Source organism: Pollachius pollachius, assembly GCF_949987615.1.
Source record: "Pollachius pollachius genome assembly, chromosome: 11".
In the NCBI taxonomy this organism is placed as follows: Eukaryota; Metazoa; Chordata; class Actinopteri; order Gadiformes; family Gadidae; genus Pollachius; species Pollachius pollachius.
Genome location: NC_136944.1, coordinates 17,834,075 through 17,854,650, shown reverse-complemented (window position 1 = coordinate 17,854,650; position 20,576 = coordinate 17,834,075). Strand labels below are relative to the sequence as shown.

General features: G+C 48.3%; 2 protein-coding genes across 2 annotated transcripts; one reads left to right on the top strand and one right to left on the bottom strand.

The window, feature by feature from the left end:
- Positions 1-2,303: 2,303 nt before the first annotated feature.
- Positions 2,304-7,460, bottom strand: ubald2 (UBA-like domain containing 2). The gene is made up of 3 exons (XM_079745925.1): positions 7,211-7,460; positions 2,811-2,864; positions 2,304-2,697 (listed from the first exon to the last, which is right to left on the bottom strand). The coding sequence occupies exons 1-3, from the start codon at positions 7,316-7,318 to the stop codon at positions 2,338-2,340; spliced, it is 522 nt and encodes a 173-aa protein (XP_079602051.1). The 5' UTR covers positions 7,319-7,460; the 3' UTR covers positions 2,304-2,337.
- A 5,860-nt stretch (positions 7,461-13,320) lies between these two features.
- foxj1a (forkhead box J1a) lies at positions 13,321-16,763 on the top strand (the record flags this gene model as incomplete). The annotated part of the gene is made up of 2 exons (XM_079747147.1): positions 13,321-13,890; positions 15,969-16,763. The coding sequence occupies 2 exons, from the start codon at positions 13,321-13,323 to the stop codon at positions 16,761-16,763; spliced, it is 1,365 nt and encodes a 454-aa protein (XP_079603273.1).
- Positions 16,764-20,576: the final 3,813 nt, after the last annotated feature.

The following is a 20,576-nucleotide window of genomic DNA, read 5'->3' as shown; positions in this document are numbered from 1 at the left end:
AGCTCTTTTGAAAAATGGCGAAACAGAGTGAGAGAGAGTGAGTCAGTGTGTTTTTAAAAGGGCCTTGCCCTTTTGTGCAGTTGCTAACATAACCACAACAGAGTGGTTCCCGTGTAAACCGTTTAATCTCAACCATCATTCAGCGTCGGCCAGCACCTACGCCTAATCTTTTGATTACCATTACGGGTTATTATTATTATTATGAAGCAACAGGATGAGGCGCGAGAGCTGGGAGAGGAACAGAGTGATAATAACCACCACGCTGGGTCGTCATACTGTGTTTTATTAAACATAAATACAAATTATTTCGGCAGGGGGAAAATGAACCGGTGAGAGGGAAGAATAGAGTCTGTATAAAAAAAGAGGATACCCAGAACATGAGGAGGTTGAGAAACCATAGGCCAGAACCAGACCCCCCTCAAACATCACCCTGACAACCGTGGCGGTGCCTACAGGTCACAGGTAAGAAGCTACAGGGAGACTGCTTGAAACCGCCCACACGTCCTCCACAACAAAGAAAAAACACCAAGATGTCCTGAACTGATAATGAGGATGATGGTTCCAGGTGGCCTTCCAAACCAGCCCTCAACCTCTGGGCAGGTCTTAAAGAAAATGTACGGACAATATTTAATAGAGGCACCGTTCTAGGGGGTGTAGTCAAAGAGTTCATGTAGGGTGGCGGAAACGGGGCCCTCCGTTTGTCCCAGCCTGCCTGAACCTTCCATGGTAGTGTGGTCGCCACGGGGATGTAGTCAACTGCTTCAGTCGGTCTGGATGGGGGGCTTTGTGGAAAATTGTGACCTAAACACACGCTCGCCCCCGCCTGGGTCCATGTAAGGAGTGTACCTCCTGCTGGAGGCAGGGCTTTCCAAGTCATTGCCCGGTTGAATGTGTAAACTCTCCAGGTGGTACAGCGGAGATCTATACTGCGACGTATCGCCGCTCTCTCGTTTTTGGCAGGATGGACATGGAATGGAGCACAAAGAGAGATGTGTGTCTCTTTGTGAGCCATGACGCTGTAAGCATCATGAGGAATCAGAATACAGGAGGCCCCTCCCATTCAGTCTGTGCCCAATCACAGCGAGGTAGGAGCGGTTGAGTCTACAGGTTGTGTGGAAACCTTAATTGTATCGCCGAGTTGACCTCCCATTGGCAGCACATTTTGGCAGTCCAAATGTTCTGGTGTCCCTCCAACAGCGTCAACCATTGGGAGAGGTTCTGATGCAGTCGTAAGCTGTGTATTGCATTTCATTGTACATGTACTCTTAGTTAACATTTGTAAAAAAAACAACGTGATTTCCTCTCTCGTTAACGAGGCCGTCTCCATGCCAACTAATTGGGAAAACAAGAGTAAAGGCCTCCACACACCGAAGCTCAATCGTACACACACACCGAAGCCCGTCGCGTTCATCAATAAGCTATGTCAGGCCGCGGTTTGAGCCGAAGCAGTGCAGAGCGAGATTCCGATCTGTGTATTCCACCTCTGCCTGTTTTTCTTTTTATGCGATTGTTTTCAGCTGGTCAATTTAAATGCTCTAGATGAGTGAGCCTGTGTGGGATTCTATCGGCCCTCCGGGTTGGACACAAGGCCGCGAGAAGGTTCAATGTGTCTCTGCTCTCCGCTTGAGCTCTGGTGGGTGGAGGGCTTCAGAAAAACAAAATCACTGCCTTTACCGTTAAAAGAAAGCAGATTAAAAACTAAACAAAAGTACAAAAAAAAGAATTTACTGTAATACAAATTGACAATTGTATTATTGCGAACGGTTCCAGCGAGCGTCCGGAAACGTGTTTCTCATCAGTAGCTGGAGTGACGTCTATCTGACACGCTGCTCGACAAGTTAGAACACACTAATCTCGCCCTAGGAAACCCAGTGAAACAAGGCTCCAAAGCCCACATACATGATCTATATGTCTTATTCACACTGTACACGTCTTTCACACAGGAAATAAACTCTACATCCCCCCCTGCCCATCACTGTATGATGGTTTTCACCACTTCCTGTCACATGGCTTGAACCTCTCCAAAGAGTCGAAAGGAAACAGTAATCAAAAAGAAACACAACCAACCACAGAGCACCTACGCAGGTCACGTGACTGGTATAGAGCAAATGTTCAGTGCTTCGTTTCGTCCTGAAAACCCTTGTCGGAGATACCCCATTTAGTCGGATGGTCCGTGGTAGTCTCCACGGCAACGACATACGGATCGACGTCAGAAAAGATAAAAACGAAAATAATTGGCCCTCCCTCCCTCCCTCCTCCCCCATACCCCTCTCTCCCCCCCCCCCTCCCCTCCCCGCCCCGCCCAACAACATGTCCGTTCCCCAGTGGGCGACGACCTCATCTGTGGCCGTGCACGGCGGGGACCACCTGGGGGGGCTGGGGGACGCTGGGCTGCGGGGAGGGCGGCCAGCGGGGTGGCTGGTGGAGGTGGTGGTGGTGGTGGTGGTGGTGGTGGTGGAGGAGGAGGGGCCCGGTGGGGGAGGAGGGCGGGGGCAGCCAGGCTGTCTGCTGGCCGGGAGGCGTGGAGGCCCAGTAGGAGGCGGAGGAGGAGGAGGAGGAGCAGGAGGAGGAGGTGGGGGGGGAGCACGACATGGGGGCGGGGCCCGAGCCGTAGTCGGACGCCCGCAGCTTGGAGAACATGGTGATGGCGTCGGGGAAGTTGGGGGGCGTGGCCGGCGTGTTGCGCGGGGTGCACATCTAGAGGGGAACACAGAGGGCACGCGTTGGACGGGTTTGTGGAACACGTCTGGAAGACGGATGTTATGATTCACATGTTATGATGAGTGTGTGTGTGTGCCTGTGGGACCTACCATCTGATGGTGCGTGGGGATGTTCGCCTCCTGGAAGAACGAGCTGAGGGCCGTCTATAGAGAGAGAGAGAGAGGGAGAGGGAGAGGGAGAGAGGGAGAGGGAGAGGGAGAGGGAGAGGGAGAAGGAGAGGGGGAGAGGGAGAGGGAGAGGGAGAAGGAGAGAGAGAGAGAGGGAGAGGGAGAAGGAGAGAGAGAGAGGGAGAGGGAGAGAGAGAGAATAACATTGAGTTATAACATGTCACCATTGCACAACATTCAGATTGAGGGGTCAGGCGGGTCATATGACCAGGTCATGTGACCTGTAAGCTCCTGAACCCCGGCAGCTGTTCTGGGCCAAGGGGAACCGGACACTCTGCATGCTGTTGACACCATCGAGAGCCAATCATAATGCCCCAGCGAAGGGAGTCCCGCCCCCCAGATAGGCCGATAGCTGTGTTGCTTCAGGACAGGAAAGTACTGGAAGTGATGCAATAGATACATGATACTCCGGATGTCATGTTCGCTTTGAAAGTGAAAAGCCTTACGATCATGTTGTTCATAAAAACCCAAGTCATGTGTATATCACTGCAGCTCATTGACAACACACATACTGATGATTCATTTGGGAAGAATGCAGGAGGATGTGAAAATAGTTACACAACCAAAGAACCCACTTCTTGTTTTTAAATTTTTACTTTTGACTGAGCACGTACAACACTCCAGAAACTGTACCAAGAATGAGATTTGTCTTCATATCAACACATTTTTACACACCTATGTTTACACTACACACAGGAAGAGAGGACCGAAACAGTGCGTTGGAAGTGTAGTGTTAGCTATGCTAACCATGCCAACATCGGCAGACTTCAAAACACACCTGGATGAATGGGTGGTTGTGGGGTTGGAGGGGAGCCTAGCGACAGAACGTAAACAAAGGGAAGGACAGGAAGTGTCTCGTCGTGGGCCTGGTATTGTTCTCCAGCTCCGCCCACCAGGAGAGCCGTTAGCCGGTGACCTCTGCACAGAGAACCGCCAACCGGTTGAGACACGCCGAACACATGATTCATCACAGCACATGCTGGGAAACCACAGCTCCAGGATGCTGATTCAAGGTGGTAGTGAGAAGGTGTCAGGAAGCACCGAGCCGACACCCTCTTGCTCTCTGTTAGCACCACCGCATTAAAAATAAACACACCGGCCGGCACTGGCTTGCTTGATAGCACACACTGTACCTCAGAGTCCCTTACTGGGTGGCCTTTTAAAAACACTCAGACACACACACACACACACACACACACAGACACACACACAAACAGACAGAGAGACACACACACACACAAAAACAAACACACTCTCTCCCACCCACACTCTGCCCCTCCCCCAGCAGCTTGTTTGACAACAGTGGTGGAGGTTAGGAATGTCTGCTGTTCAGCGAGACACAAAGACACACACACACACACACCCATAGCTATACACACACAAATAGCTATACACAAACACACACATACTTACCCACACACACACACATAGCTATAGATACACACACACACACACACATAACTATACACACGTATATAGCTACACACAAGCACATGATCACTTGTAGCAGATCTCCTTTTTCCTTGCGTTGACATAACACATTGAGCAACGAGGGGGTAGATAGTGGCTAGACTAGATACGACCACGAGGTTCACAAGCACACACACACACACTCACGCATTCACACACAAACACAAAAAGCTTGAAACGGGCCCTTTCAGTGGCTGAGGCTGTACAACCAAAACAAAGAGCAGCCTGAGAGGAGTAGAGGGGATAGGCTGCTTGGTTACGCTCTGACGTACAACCACCCAGCGCCGAGGGTGCTAGGAACCACAAAATCAAACGGTCAACACCCCAGACAGCAGCTCTGTCATCCAGTTGTGGATTGAATCACACGGAACCGGTTCCTAAACATCTCTCTCGCTCTCTCTCCGAGCAACACTCTCTACTCATGGTTCCACTAAAGGGAGGAAGATTAAAACTGGGCTGTCAAGTCATGCTCTGGTGAACCATTAACGATGGCCCCTCAGTCAGAAGTCAACATGGCTAGGGGCCCCAGTGGTCTGGTTGTAAGGCACTTGGTGGTGGAAGTGGTAGAGCAGCTGAGCTAGGAGGAGAGGGGGTAGGGTCTGACGCTACTGTAGCCGCCATTCAAAGCCAAAGAGCTGGGTGAGGAAACTAGGCCATGATCCCGCTACCCGCTTCTTCCATGCTGCCTGGAGATCGCGGCTGTCTGTGATACAATAGGGATCGGCTACACTTTAGCATGCTAGCTGGAGCTAACAGTGGTCTGTAAGGCAGCAAACAGGTTATTTTGTAGCCGTTTGTATTAAATATGCTAGCTGAGGTTAGCCGGTAGCCTGCTGCGAGTGTGGAGACAATAGAAAAAGGTTAGCCCATAACAGGCTAACTACAACTAGTAGCTGTCTGTGAAGCAGCAGACAGAACAACATCAGCCAGCAAGCTGGAGCTAGACAGTCAACCAGGAGTCACCTGACAAGAGAGAGGGTGAACCGTACAACGGTCTCCTTTATGTAAAGTAACATTGAGCCGGCAATAAAAACTCTGCATATATGAAACTATACAAAGTACATTTATTTAATGTTGTTTAAAAGGTCAAGTATAGGAATGTAAAAGTGTGTCACTCTGGGGGGCCATTTTGTGAGACAGAACCAAAAGAGGAAAAGAGGCAGCAACCACAACGTGGTACATTCACCACAGCGTTCAACGCGGTGTGCCGTTAACTTTGCATTCCCTATAGTGCCACTAGCCGTCTGTGTTTTGTGGGTTTCTCACTTCAGTAAGAGACACATCAGACTTCCAAAATCAGATAGTCTGTCCCTAATTCACAAATAAATTCCCTTCATTCAGTCGTTTAATAAATGTGTAATTCCGGCAATTCTTTGGGAAGTACATCCTACTGAACAAATCACTGAAGAGTACAGTATTGGAACAACCCAGAGTCAACGCCCAGTATTTCCTAAACAAACACTGACATGAGCTATTAGAGTTGGTAGGGAGCCCGGTTCAGGTGGCAACATTTCAACCAGTTGGACCTCCTGGGCAGAGGTCAGCTGACCACAACGACAACAACCCATTGGTCATTAACAGACCAGGTGTGGTAGAGGAGATGGGGGAGGGGGGGCAGTGTCAGCGATCCTAGAGCGGTCTCCACATCCCTATAAATATTTTACACTCACAGCCCAGGAGAAGCAGCTGTAGGCCACATACCTGGCAAACATTGGCGGCCGTTTTGTGGGAAACCTGCTGGTGACAACATTGTGTGTTTTGATCTTACATCCTTCAGAAATGAGTCAATCTCGGGGACCATGATACATTTTTCAATGAGAGTACTTAATAGACACCATACATTAGTATACCCTGCGTGATTATAAATGTGATAATATAATAATCTATAATATATATGTTTTCTATGGTGATTTTTTATTATTTTGTAATGTTCCATCCCTGTATCTATCTATAGATCTATCCATTGATATATATATACATCCCTCTATCTATTTATAAAACTAAATGATTGACTTATAAGGCCTGAGTGTGGCTATAGTTGAGTGAATAAGGGAGCATTAATCTCAGGGCTGAATGTTGTTACAACAAGCCAATCTCAGGTTTCTGGACAGCTGTAAGGACCTTTATGACTCTAAATATAGTTAGCCGGGGATAAACCTTAGCCACTTAGCTCAGTTAGTCTGTCCTTTAGCATTACTGAAGGCAATTAATGGCTAATATCGGTTAGCTTAAGTAAATACCCTGTCATCTCCATCTGTTTTCAATTCAAACACTATGATTTCAGTTTTTTAAACTGAGATGTAAACACTCCACGCTCTTTTGAACTTTTAAGAAGCCATTGCAAAGTTGTTTTTTTTAAGAAAATTACAGGGTAAACTACATTTCACAAAATAACTTAAATTATATGCACTCAATATATGGATTGTGCCTAATGCCAGTTGTAAAGGGATCGCTTTCTTAAGAAGGAAGAGATTTGTGGATATGTTGCCAATAATGCAGGTTCTGTGAATGAAACCTGCCGTGTCAAGGCTAGTGGTGTGATATAAGGGGATGGTCATATAAGGTTGTGCACAACTAGTTAGGGTCGTTACAACCAGAACGAATACTATCTACAGTGTAAACAGCTATGTCCACTCTGTGGTTGCTTCCTGTCCATTAACCTCTCACCCAAAAATAACCTCTTTATTCCCAGCACACACACACACACACACACACACACACACACACACACACACACACACACACACACACACACCGACAGTGTTATGGGTGCCTTGACAAGCTATATACGAATGCAATGAGCTATGAACATGAAGAACATTATCGTTATTTTGACGATGACGTGCACGCACCTCGAACTGCCAGTGGGCGGCTTGTAGGAGCTGCTTGGCTTGGTCGGCTGCGCAGCCCGCAGCCACAACAAACTGGTTGATCATGACCTGATGCCTCAGTTCCTCCATATTCGCCGGTATCTCCGCTCTATACCCGACTATTAGTTAATCTAAATTAAGTAAACCAACGCACAACTGTATTTTTGTTGTATTATTTGATCTAAAAACCGAGTCGTTCCTCGCTGTCGATCTCTCCTTCGGCCCGTCTGCAGTTCAGTTTACAGCAACAACAATGTTTTCATGTCGTCAGCAACAACAAAGCCGAGCACGGCGTCTCATTGGACGCGCATCGCAACGCAGCGTAGTACTCGCAACGTCCCAATTGGTTAACGCTGAGATGGGTTTAAAATAAAAAGGGTTGGTTTGGTTTGTGAGAACAGAGACTGCCGGCAGAGCGGAGTCGCTCAGAGTTATGAGTGCTCCGCCCTCTGTAACAGCTCCGTGTCCCTAATGAATGTACTTTCTTGAATGGGGACTTGAGATGATGTTGAACTTTCTGATTGGACTCTCGGGTTGAATACAAAATGTCTATTGTGCGATTCACTTTTGCAGGAATAATGTAAAACTTATCTTTAGCATCAACACTATAGAGTGTGCTAATGATACATTGAATAGTCAGCTAGTGTGTACACTGCCATTGTGCTTATTGATCGTCAACTGATAGTTAGATCAACATAATACCGTATTTTATAATCATAATAAAATAATAAAACCTGGTATTCATCAGACAGACATACAGACAGACATACAGACAGATAAATATAAACATAGATAGATAGATAGATAGATAGATAGACAGACAGACAGACAGACAGACAGACAGACAGACAGACAGATAGATAGACAGGTAGGTAGATAGATAGGTAGATAGGTAGGTAGGTAGGTAGGTAGGTAGGTAGGTAAGTAGTTAGGTAGGTAGGTTGGTTGGTTGGTTGGTTGGTTGGTTGGTTGATTGATTGGTAGATAGGTAGGTAGGTAGGTAGGTAGGTAGGTAGGTAGGTAGGTAGGTAGGTAGGTAGGTAGGTAGGTAGGTAGGTAGGTAGGATAGATAGATAGATAGATAGATAGATAGACAGATAGACAGATAGACAGACAGATAGATAGATAGATAGATAGATAGATAGATAGATAGATAGATAGATAGATAGATAGATAGATAGATAGGAGCAGAGATTGATGGGTAGATAGACAGTTAGTCTACAGATAGTTAGAGTGATAGTTTGAGTGTTGGGTAGACAGATCTATACATCGATCGCTGGAAGTTCCTGTCCTCCCGTAAATCAACACTGTATCTGTGTTTCAGTTCAGTCCTTGTGTGGCTGTGGTGGAGATAAATAATTAAGCCTTTTCAATATTGTAGGAGGTTTTACTGACAGCGTCCATGGCTAAATGCCATCGGATACATGGAGTCTATTCCTGCCCATTCTGTTTCATCCCCGTGCTTTGAAAGAGACATCTGTGGTTTAAATGAATCATCTACTGATACACCAGTTCAATTAAACAGAGATTTATTGACATGGAAAATAAACATTGCCAAAGCAGGTGAGAAATCAAACAATGGAAAAATAACAATGTTTTCCTTGCTAAATCTCTCTCTCTCTCTCTCTCTCTCTCTGACTCAAATTTTCTCTGTTCCTCTGTTCTCTCATTCACAGTGTTGCCGTGTCACTCAGTCAGTTATGTGAGTGTTGACTTCCTGACTCACAGCGACCCAATGTCTTCTCTGTCAACAACAGATCAGCCATCTGATTGGTTGGGGAGTGTCTCCTTTTAAACAAGATTGTTTCTCTAGGGTGGATCATTAACACTGAGTAGGACTTTGAGATATCAGAGTCCTGAGGGTGGTCTCCACCCCCTCTCTCTCAACTGAACCGAAGAAACACAGAACATGAGCTAGCCTTATCATTTTTATAAGGCTTTTTGAAACCAAACAGAATGATGGAGGACCCTTGCATACTGTTTATTATGACTTTAATTACCACAACTGTCTGTCTGTCTCTATGCCTGTCTGTCTATTCTTCTTGTGACTTTGATTTCTCTATGCAGCTGTGAGTGTGTGTGTGTGTGTGTGTGTGTATGTGTGTGTGTGTGTGTGTGTGTGTTTGTGTGTGTGCATGCATTTGTGCGTGCATAAAGGTCTGCAATCCCTGTGTGTGTACGCATGTTTGTGTGTGTGGCTACTCTCTGTCTATACAATCCATTCAATGAAATAAATGAGTGAATGAATTGAGCCTCATTTGGCCTAATTTATAGCCCATCATGTGATTTCCCTCTCCCGTCCCACTTGAAGGAGAATCGTTACATCAAATTGAATCCATTGCTGACCGCGAGATGTTTCCTTCTGTATGATTTAATAGTATTTAGCGCCCTCCGCTGTCAGTAAGTGGTATTACTTCTCATCGAGATACTCTCACACAAGGTCAGATAACTTTCACAAAATAGATTACACATATTTTACTCTAAATCGAATAACCAGCTTTTGAATTAAATTATGTACATGTTATCTCTATATTTAATCCATAAAAGCTTGGAACCTTAACGGTTAGACTGTAAGGTGAAAGTTTAAATATATGCAGAGAAGAAGTAGGTCTTAGAGTAACTGAAATATAGTATAAATAGAGTAGAAGTAGACCTACTACGGTAGAACTACATAGGGTAGACAAAGGCCTAGTATAGTAGAAGTAGGGGGCACTAGAGTGGATGTCGTAGAGTAGAAGTATGCCTACTAGAATGTAAAGAGAGTAAAAAAAAGGGCCTACTAGAGTAGATGTCTTTGAGTAGAAGTGTACTTCACCCCACGATACTGAGCAGAGAACATTAGTTTTGTTCCACAACAGTTAATCTCATAAGGATACAATACAATATGTTCACTAAGCCAATGGTTGGTTTTAAATGCAGATTATAAATCACAAGCACAGCAGGCCATGCATTCCTCTCTCTGTATGAACCCTGAAACATATTATCCCTATTTTCTTAACTTATTATTATTATTACTAACTTATCCACATCCATGTTTAGAGCCAGCCCCGAACAGAGAGATGAGTTTAGAATGAAGATGCAAGTTTATTTTAGATGTCAGGGATGTAAATATCCGTTTTGTGTGCATGCGTGTTGTGTGTGTGTGTGTGTGTGTGTGTGTGTGTGTGTGTGTGTGTGTGTGTGTGTGTGTGTGTGTGTGTGTGTGTGTGTCTCCCTCAGCTCTCGTCCTATAAGCTAAACCACTCTTCCTCGACCGTCTCGCTCTCTCCCATACTGTGCTTGGCCGCCCCCACCTTCACCTTTGACCTTTCCTTGGTTAGAGAGAGGATCAGAGGGTACATCCAGTCTGGCCCACTGACCCCTGACATCTGGCGCCTCTCTTCTGGTAGGGGAAAGGCATTTTGTAACATGGGTTTAGAGACTAGAGAGAGGGCGGGACATTTGGTATCATGGGCTTGGAAGAGACTAGAGAGAGGGCGGGACATTCGGTTACATGAGTTTAGAGGCGAGAGAGAGGGCGGGACATACGGTCACATTGGTTTAGACTGAGACAATAGAGAGGGCGGGACATTCTGTTAAATGGCTTGAGAAATGAGAGAGCCGGGACTTTCAGTTACATTGCATCCAGTTAGCATCGAAAGAGAAAGGGAGGGGCTTCTGGCAGCGGGATACCTCTTTCCATTACATTTTTCTGTTATTGCTTTGTACAATTCTTCATAAAAACAATTCTTCACCAAACAATATTTTCCTTTGTTCTTCTTGTCATGTTCTTAATGTTCAGCTCAAAGGAATTAAGATGATAACTGTTGTACACAGCTTATATAGGAGAATATAAGAGAATAAGCTTATAAGAGTCTGTCAATTGTAGCAGGAGGGAAGAGAGCTGTCTGGACGTAGAGGATGAAAACCCGAACCATCTCCCAGCTCTCTCCCCTCATCACTGTCTCGCCTCATCCCTCCTCTGATAGGCTCTCTCCTCCTTCTTCTCGTCGCTCCCCTGACTGGCTAGTGTGTCTTGGTTTCCATGTTTTTCTGTTTTTCCTCCCTTTGGGCCAGAGCCCAGAACATTCTAGTGAAAACATCCCTGGTCCGGTTCTGTGCGTTGTGGGGCTGAGGTGTTTGGTGTTTGTGAGGAAGTTGGGTCTCAAGCTGAGAACGAAATAATGTGCAGAAGGAGCTGGCTGAGGTTATGAATATGTTGAATCAGTAACAGAACCCGAGTTGGACGCAGCATTTGGACTTCTAGGGCGAGGAATGTACTTTTTGTCCTGGAGATATAAAGAAAGAGAGAGAAGGAGTAACAAAAGATGTGGCCCAAAGAGCATCTGGTAGTTGGTCTGGACAGCTTCCCTGACCTCCACACAAAGAAACTGTAAAGTCATAAAACAAAGTCTCTCATCTTTTCTGTTCTCTCATGGTCTTCAGAGATGAGCGAATGGCTCATTAACAAACGCGCTGTTCGCAGTTTCAGTTCCAGTGCCTCTAATTTCAAACATAAAAAATAAGTGAAATTGAATTAATAACGCTTAAAAAAAGCACTTACTAGCCTATAAAAAGTTCTGTATTCCCTATTAGGACTTCTCAGTTCTTCAAACACACCGACCAGAGGCCTGTAGGCCAAATCAGTTGAGTTGGCAAGTGAGGAATATTCCTATTTATTTAAAACCCCTCAAAAGAGGAGCGTACAATAGAAGGAGTGACAATGTGTCTTTCCCTCCTGTCCTTCACTAAACAGAGAGCTCGCTCTGCAGCGAGCTGATTAAAAGTGAAGCGCCATAGCAACCAACGGGCCAATGGAGGAACGGAGAGCTGTTTACAAGGGGGTGTCGCGTTTCTATGGTTGCTGGACAAACCTCCTGAACCAGGTATTAAACTGCCCCCCCAGGGATGCTTTAGTGGTTGCCACCGTGATCTAGACCTCCATTCAACACGACGGCTGGAGACGCGCGGAACAGAGCGCCAACAGACGCCCAGAGAGACGGGCTAGAGACGGGCTAAGTGACGGTCGAACTGGAGGAATTCTCCATCTCCACTTTCAACAGGTGTCCAACTGACGACTTTCAACGGAGAATGCAATAACCGCTCGATTGCGAAAATAAATTGTTTGCCTCCTTCTCCTCAACGTAATACGCGATAAAAGGTAGGTTTATATTTTTTTACAACTTTTAATAGATTAACGTTAGAAACTTTTCGATCTTCGTTTGGCCGTTGGGCCTTTGGGCTGGAAAAAAATCTGATAGGCCTCTTCAAAGTAATTCGATTTAACTTGTATTTCATTTATGTTATTCATTAATAACGGCTTTTTTAAAAAATACAAGAATACGATTTTAATGTAAGCGAAAAGTTGGTGAATTACTTTTTGCATTATAATATTGCGTTATATCCCATAAGGGCCAATATTAATGTAATGTAAGGGAGACAATTACTAATTACTATTATCAGTTTAATTTAATTATCTAGGCTATATAATTAATTATTTAATTTAGCTTTTCAATTATTAAGATCTATTTATTCAAAGGAATAAATCACCAACAAATGAAACATAACTCTGGCCTTAAAAAGATAAATGTTATATGGTATTAATTAAGGTGCTAAACTCCGTTAACTCTGAACTCCGGTTAACGGAACAGAGCTGTGACGCAATGCGAGTCAAGTGCAGCGGGGAGCTTTCAGGAATGTTCTCTGACCTCCCGCGATTCAAACACACAAACCTCTCTTTCATTCAATTATAATCCACATTTCCCATTTCAAGTACTACTTTTTTCCGTTTTCACACAGCCTGGATATTTTCGAATAAAATTAATAGAGCACCTACAATTCTAAATGGAAAATAGAAAACGGGATTCAACTCGGGCGAGTCCACAATGCACATGGGCGCGCTCCCTTGGTAATTACTCACGGGCCACACAGGATCACGCTCAAAAAGCGCTGCCAGAAAAGGCAGTGTTTCTAAATTGTCCGTCATTATGTCCACTTTGTTACCGCCTGGTGTGCGTTAGTTTGTTAACGACTGCTGTTTGTGTGTGGCTTCCCCGTCCCGCCAGACAACGGAAGCTCGCAGAAGGGACGCACTGGGGGGCCGTCGAGACAAGATGTCCGCGAGCTGCGAGGACTCGGTCGGGCTTGAGGCGGAGCTGCTGAACGCAGCCGCCCACGCGGAGGAGCTCGACAACAACAATAACAACAACAGCAACAACAACAACAACAACAACAACAACATTTTCCACAGCAACCAGGACAGCCTCTGTCTGGACGACAGCCTGACCAGCCTCCAGTGGCTGCAGGAATTCTCCATCCTGGGAGCCCATGGGCCCTCACCGCCCCCCCACCAACAGGCCTCCCTGCTGGGCCAGGAAGCACCCTCCTCCCCGCTGGCCGGCGACCCCGCTTGCGGCGGATGCATGCCCCTCACACCCGGGAAACCCACATCCGCTGCCTACTCCCGGATGCCCCTCCCCCTCCCTGGCATCGTGGCCCACGGGCACTGCCCCGACGACGTGGACTACCGGACCAACCCGGCGGTGAAGCCTCCCTACTCCTACGCCACGCTCATCTGCATGGCCATGCAGGCCAGCCAGCGCTCCAAGATCTCCCTGTCCTGCATCTACTCCTGGATCACCGACAACTACTGCTACTTCAGACACGCAGACCCCACCTGGCAGGTAGACACACACACACACACACACACACACACAGACGCATACACACACACACACACACACACACACACACACACGCATACACACAGACACAGACACACACACACACACACACACACAGACGCATACACACACACACACACACACACACACACACACACACACACACACATACACACAGACACAGACACACACACACACACACACAGACGCATACACACACACACACACACACACACACACACGCATACACACAGACACAGACACACACACACACACACACACACACACACACACACAGACGCATACACACACACAGACGCACACACACACACACACACACACACACAGACGCATACACACACACACAGACACACACACACACACACAGACACACACACACACACAAACATCCTCTTACGTCTCACACACACACACACGCACACACACACATGCAGACGCATACACACACACACACACACACACACAAAAACCCACACACACACACATACAGAAGCATACACACACACAGGCACACACACACACACACACACACACAGAAACACACACACACACACACACACACACACATCCACTTATGTCTCACACACACACACACACCCACACACACACCCACACACACACACACACACACACCCGCACACACACACAAACACACACAAACATCCACTAAACCATATCCACTAACACACACAGACACACACAGACACACACACACACGCGCGCGCGCGCGCACACACACACACGCACACACTCACCCATATGAGAGTGTGTGTGTGTAAAGGTTGTCGGGGGTGGGTGTTAAGCAGTCCATTCTCCTTGGAATGGCGAGCGTTTTTTCCAAAGTAAAGTTTAATTTGGTGTATAAATGATTGATGAACAGCCCTCTGATCGCTCTGAGCACTTTGTTTTTATAAAGCCGTACATGGGGCTGATAATGTTTAACAGAGGTCAGCGCATCTGACCCACGTACTTGAGTGGTGGAGGAAGTGAAGGAGCTGGGTTGGTGGAGGATGTGGGGTCGTGGAGCAGGAGTGATGGTGGAGCGGAGGAGGAGGAGGAGGAGGAGGAGAGGAGGAGGAGAACTTCACAGGAATGGTGGTCTTCCTCTAGACTCTTCGTAATAACTTAATAACATTTAGCATTAAGTCATTTTCATCCAAAGTGACTCAAACAGGGGTTAAACAGTACTTAGGCAGGTCACAAAGGAGCAGTTAGGGGTTAGACGGTACAGAGACAGGTCATTAAGGAGCAGATAGGGGTTAGACAGTACAGAGACAGGTCATTAAGGAGCAGTTAGGGGTTAGACAGTACAGAGACAGGTCATTAAGGAGCAGTTAGGGGTTAGACAGTACAGAGACAGGTCATTAAGGAGCAGTTAGGGGTTAGACGGTACAGAGACAGGTCATTAAGGAGCAGATAGGGGTTAGACGGTACAGAGACAGGTCATTAAGGAGCAGATAGGGGTTAGACGGTACAGAGACAGGTCATTAAGGAGCAGTTAGGGGTTAGACAGTACAGAGACAGGTCATTAAGGAGCAGATAGGGGTTAGACAGTACAGAGACAGGTCATTAAGGAGCAGTTAGGGGTTAGACGGTACAGAGACAGGTCATTAAGGAGCAGTTAGGGGTTAGACGGTACAGAGACAGGTCATTAAGGAGCAGTTAGGGGTTAGACGGTACAGAGACAGGTCATTAAGGAGCAGTTAGGGGTTAGACGGTACAGAGACAGGTCATTAAGGAGCAGATAGGGGTGTTTCACTGTTCAAATGTTTCTGGATTCAAACCCAATTGTCCGCAGTCTACCTGTAGGCCCCTGTACGAATAGGCTGTGGACAGTGGGGTTCGAACTCACAACCTTTCGGATCCTACCTGTCGACGACCCTACAGGTATACCGTGATCAGTTGGGTTCCACTGGGGTACCACAAGACTATCCCTCCCATCAATGTGCGAGAACCTATGTATGCATATATATATCTGTGTGTTTATATCTACGTCTGTATATCAGTGCGTATCTGTGTATATCTATTGAGCTTCATCTGTTCGTGTTCTTCCCCAGAACTCCATCCGCCACAACCTGTCCCTGAACAAGTGCTTCATCAAGGTGCCCCGGCGGAAGGACGAGCCGGGGAAGGGGGGCTTCTGGAGGATCGACCCCCAGTACGCCGAGCGCCTGCTGAGCGGGGCCTACAAGAAGCGGCGCGTGCCCCCCGTGCAGATCAACCCGGCGCTGCAGGGCCGGCTCCGGCGCGGGCCCCTCAGCGTGGACGCCAGGTCCCAGCAGCTCCTGCAGGAGTTCGAGGAGGCGACCGGGGCGGAGCAGCGATGGGACCCCCAGCTGGCGGAGGGCACCATGCTGGGGTCCTGGCCCGTTAGCCGGGTGGTTGGCCGCAAGAGGAAGCCCCCCCCGGGCTGCCGGGCCCCCGGCTCACAGGCCAAGGGCCCCCGGCGCTCCAGCTCCCCCCTGCTGTGTGTGGAGGAGCAGAAGGAGCTGGGCTCCCTGAAGGGCAGCTTCGACTGGGACGCCCTGCTGGACTCGGCGCTGAGCGGGGACCTGAGTCTGGACGGGCCCCTGAGCCCCATCCCCAAGGAGGACCAGGACCTCACGGTGCACGGGACCCAGATCTTCCCCGCCGAGGCGCCCGGGGGCAGGGGGCCGGACCACCACAACCCGGACCTGGAGGAGGAGACCTTCCTGGCCACGGCCTTCCTGCAGTGCCCCTGGGTGGAGGAGGAGGTGGAGCAGGGTCCCGGAGACTACCTCTGCACCTCCACCGTCAACCTAGAGCAGCTGTTTGACCTGGGCGACCCCCTGGTGGACCCCGGGGAGACCCTGAGCGAGGCCCTCCTCTGATGAGAGGCCCTGCAGAGAGAACCCCCGGAGCAGTCCTGTCCTCCTGGACCTAAGGGGCTCCGAGACTTGACTTTGTAAACAAGCATTATCTTTCTTGTTGTTGTTTTTTACTGCTGATGGCGGATGAGGAACATCCCAGATAGATGCCACTTAACGTACCGCAGTGGGATCTAAACCAAACGCCTTCCCCTGGTGGGACCCTGGAAACTGATGTTGCGGGACTTTGGTCGCCGCGGCAACATGCTTGCCAGCCGAAGTCTTTGTTTACATGCGGTCATGATACCCGTAGGTGTTGAATGACATGGCTACAGGATGCCTATTGGTTGCCCGCCGCAGGGCCACGAGACGTCACAGCCAATAGAAATTCATGTTGCATTCAAACAGGAAGTGGGAGGACTGATTGCTACCCCAGAGCAGTATGGCTTCCTGTTCGGTGCCGGCATGGCGACCAGGGCTTGAGAATTATTGCCAAATTGTTCTGGTTCAGAAGATTCACCCCAGTTTAGACGTGGCTCTTTTTGGTACTAACTGTATTCACAGTTGTTTTTTTTATTAATTCAGTGTGTTTCACGAGATGATTCATTAGTTCTTGTTAAGTCTAAACAACAGAAGATAGAGGGAAGGAGGGAGGGAGGGAGGAAGGGGGAGCAAGAAACTCTGGCAACTTAACGGCTTCTTTCTTAGGGCAAGGGCCGCGTTACTTGAACGCTGCGTTTCGCTGGGTTGATCCTGTGTCACGTGCTTATGCCGGGAATACCAGGAACACGAAGGAAAACAAAAGGAGAAGCGTTCAGACTCAGTGAGTTGTGACGATGCGGCTGGTAAATGAATATCCGGTTCCGCTCCAACAAACACAGACGCTACGCTGGCAGAGGTCACCAGATATCTGAACTAAGAGAAGCCCCTCAACCTCCTCCAACGACTCCTCCCCTCCTCCTCCATCTCCTCAAACCCCTCCTTATCCTCCTCCTCCACCACCTCCTCCAAGTCCTCTCCTCCGTCTCCACCATCTCCACCTACTCCTCTTCCACCACCTCCTCCTTCACCTCCACCTCCTTCTCCAACTCCGCCCCCTACTCCCCATCCACCACCACCACCACCTCCTCTAACCCCTTCTCCTCCTCCACCTCCTCATCCATCCTCCACCACCTTCTCCTCCTTCGACGCCCTCCACCCTAAAGCTGTCAGTTCTCCGTCTCCTCACTGAGCCCTCTGTTACATTTTATTTGGATCTCTGAGAAGTGTGAAAGTGCAATCGATGTACAGCGATACTTGTATTACAATAGCACACTAGTAGGTAGTTACATAGTACATCAATAGAACATACACGTTACAATGGTCGTAAATTATAGACACAGTTTACACACACAGACACACACACAAAAACACATCTCTATAGTCCAATACAATTTATGTGATCACATGACTCGTGTGTATGACGTCATCCTATTTGTACATTACCTCATTTTTTTATGGCTTATGGAAGATAACTTTCTCTGTATTGTTCTTTACTCCTTTCTCCCAATAAAATACTTTTGCAAATTATACTAAAGTCTGTTGTTCAAGTGTGTGTATCTGCATATGTGCATATTATCCAGTGTGTGTGTGTGTGTGTTTGTGTTTGTGTAGATATTGTATCTGAATGTGTGTTTGCTTGGTTTATTTTGTGTGTATATTGTGTGTTCTCAAGGATTTTTCGGTTTTTGGAGTGTGTGTGTGGTCGGAGATTTGGTATCAGAGATGGAAGATAGTAAAATACTTACCAGTTAGTTAATGGATAGTCAATATAGATAGTTCATAGATATTCGTAGACAGTTCATAGATAGTGCATGCTGATAGTTCATAGGTAGTTCATAGATAGTTCATAGATATAATTGATAGTTCATGGATAGTCAGATAGTTGATAATTATAGTCTAATAACGGCACCGTAACCAAACGCAGATAATGGTTTTAACAGAAGGTTCTGAGCATCCATCATTTGTCTCACCACTGATGAGGTCATCGCCGTGTCACCCCCCCCCCCCCCCCCCCCAGGTCACCCAACACCCTCCTGGACCCTCCATCCGCTGCCCAGCACTACGCTCTGTCCCTGGGGGGAGGCGAGAATAGAAGACCCCCTACTGGGAGGCCTCAGATGGTTGTCATCATGATAATGGGATGGACGGGGGGAGATGGGGGGTGAGGGGGTGAGAGGGGGAGAGGGGGGATTGTGTGAACCTGACCCTGGTATTCTTCAACCGTACCCGGTGACAGCCACAGGTAAGAGGAGTCGCACTGAAACCCTATGCTACCCTACGCTAACAGGCCGCTACCTCCACCCTACCCTTCACTACCGACCTACCTCTCTCTCCCTCTCTCTCTCCCCACTGCTACCACCTCCGCTACCGACCTACCTCTATTCTTCCCCCCCTCCCTCCCTCCCTCCCACCCTCTCCCTCCCTCTTTCTCTCTTACCGCCACGCGCCGCGCCACTAGAAACTCTTTAAACTGAAACCCAACTACCACCACATTCCATCTGCAACACTGAGACACACACACACACACACACACAGACACACAGACACACATACCCATACGTACACACACACACACACACGCACACGCACACACACACACACACACACACATACCCATACTCACACACACACACACACGCAAACACACACACACACACACACACACACACACACACACACACACACACACACACGCATATACACACAAACACACCAACGTGCGCACACACATAATATACAAACACTGCATATATGTATACGTACACACATACACCTACACACTCATACAGACACACAAACACACACACAAACACACACACACACACTTTTCTATAAGAGTTAATTAGTGGCTCTGCTAAAGTGAACTCAGGGGCTTCCACACACCATTCCCCCTCCCTATAATGCCAGGCCACGGCCCTCTCTACGATGCATCACCATTTGGCCACGCCCTCTGTTGCCAAACAACGCTCTGTTGGTATTCCTGAGTGTTGAACGCCAGCAGGTGACAATATTCTAGGATCTGGTAGAATTAGTCCTCCCCAACCTGCCATCTCCTCCTCTGTCATCCTACTAACTCCCCTCTTCCTCTCCTCTCCCTCCTTTGTCCCACTCTCCTCCCCCCTCCTCTGTGTACCCTCCACCTTCACTCTCTCCTCCCCTCTCCTCCTCTCTCCTCCCCTCTCCTCTCCTCTATCCTCTTCTCTCCTCCCCTCTTCTCCTCCTCTCTCCTCCTCCCCTCTCCACCTCTCTCCTCCCCTCTCCTCCCATCTCCTACTCCTCTCTCCTCCCCTCTCCTCCTCTCTCCTCCTCTCTCCTCCCCTCTCCTCCCCCTCTCTCCTCCTCCCCTCTCCACCTATCTCCTTCCCTCTCCTCCCATCTCCTACTCCTCTCTCCTCCTCTCTCCTCCCCTCTCCTCCCCCTCTCTCCTCCTCCCCTCACCCCCTCTCTCCTCCCCTCTCTCCTCCCCTCTCCTCCTCTCTCCACCCCTTGCATCCTCCTCTGTCCTCCTCCCCTCTCCTCCCCCTCTCTCCTCCTCTCCTCTCCCCCTCTCTCCTCCCCTCTCTCCTCCCCTCTCCTCCTCTCTCCACCCCTTGCATCCTCCTCTCTCCTCCTCCCTCCTCCTCTCTCCTCCTCCCCTCTCCACCTCTCCCCTCCCCTCTCCTCCCATCTCCTACTCCTCTCTCCTCCCCTCTCCAACACCTCCCTTTCCCCCTTCCCTCCTCTCCACCTCACTTAGTCTCCTTTACCTTCCCTCTCCTCCTCCCGCCTCCCTCCTCTCTGCATGTCAGGAATACA

Coding starts and splice junctions, on each gene's coding strand:
- ubald2 (XM_079745925.1), bottom strand. CDS start 7,318: ATGGAGGAACTGAGGCATCAGGTCATGATCAACCAGTTTGTTGTGGCT. Junction 2,865..7,210: donor CCGCCCACTGGCAGTTCGAG/GTGCGTGCACGT, acceptor CTCTCTCTATAG/ACGGCCCTCAGCTCGTTCTT. Junction 2,698..2,810: donor TCCCCACGCACCATCAGATG/GTAGGTCCCACA, acceptor GTTCCCCTCTAG/ATGTGCACCCCGCGCAACAC.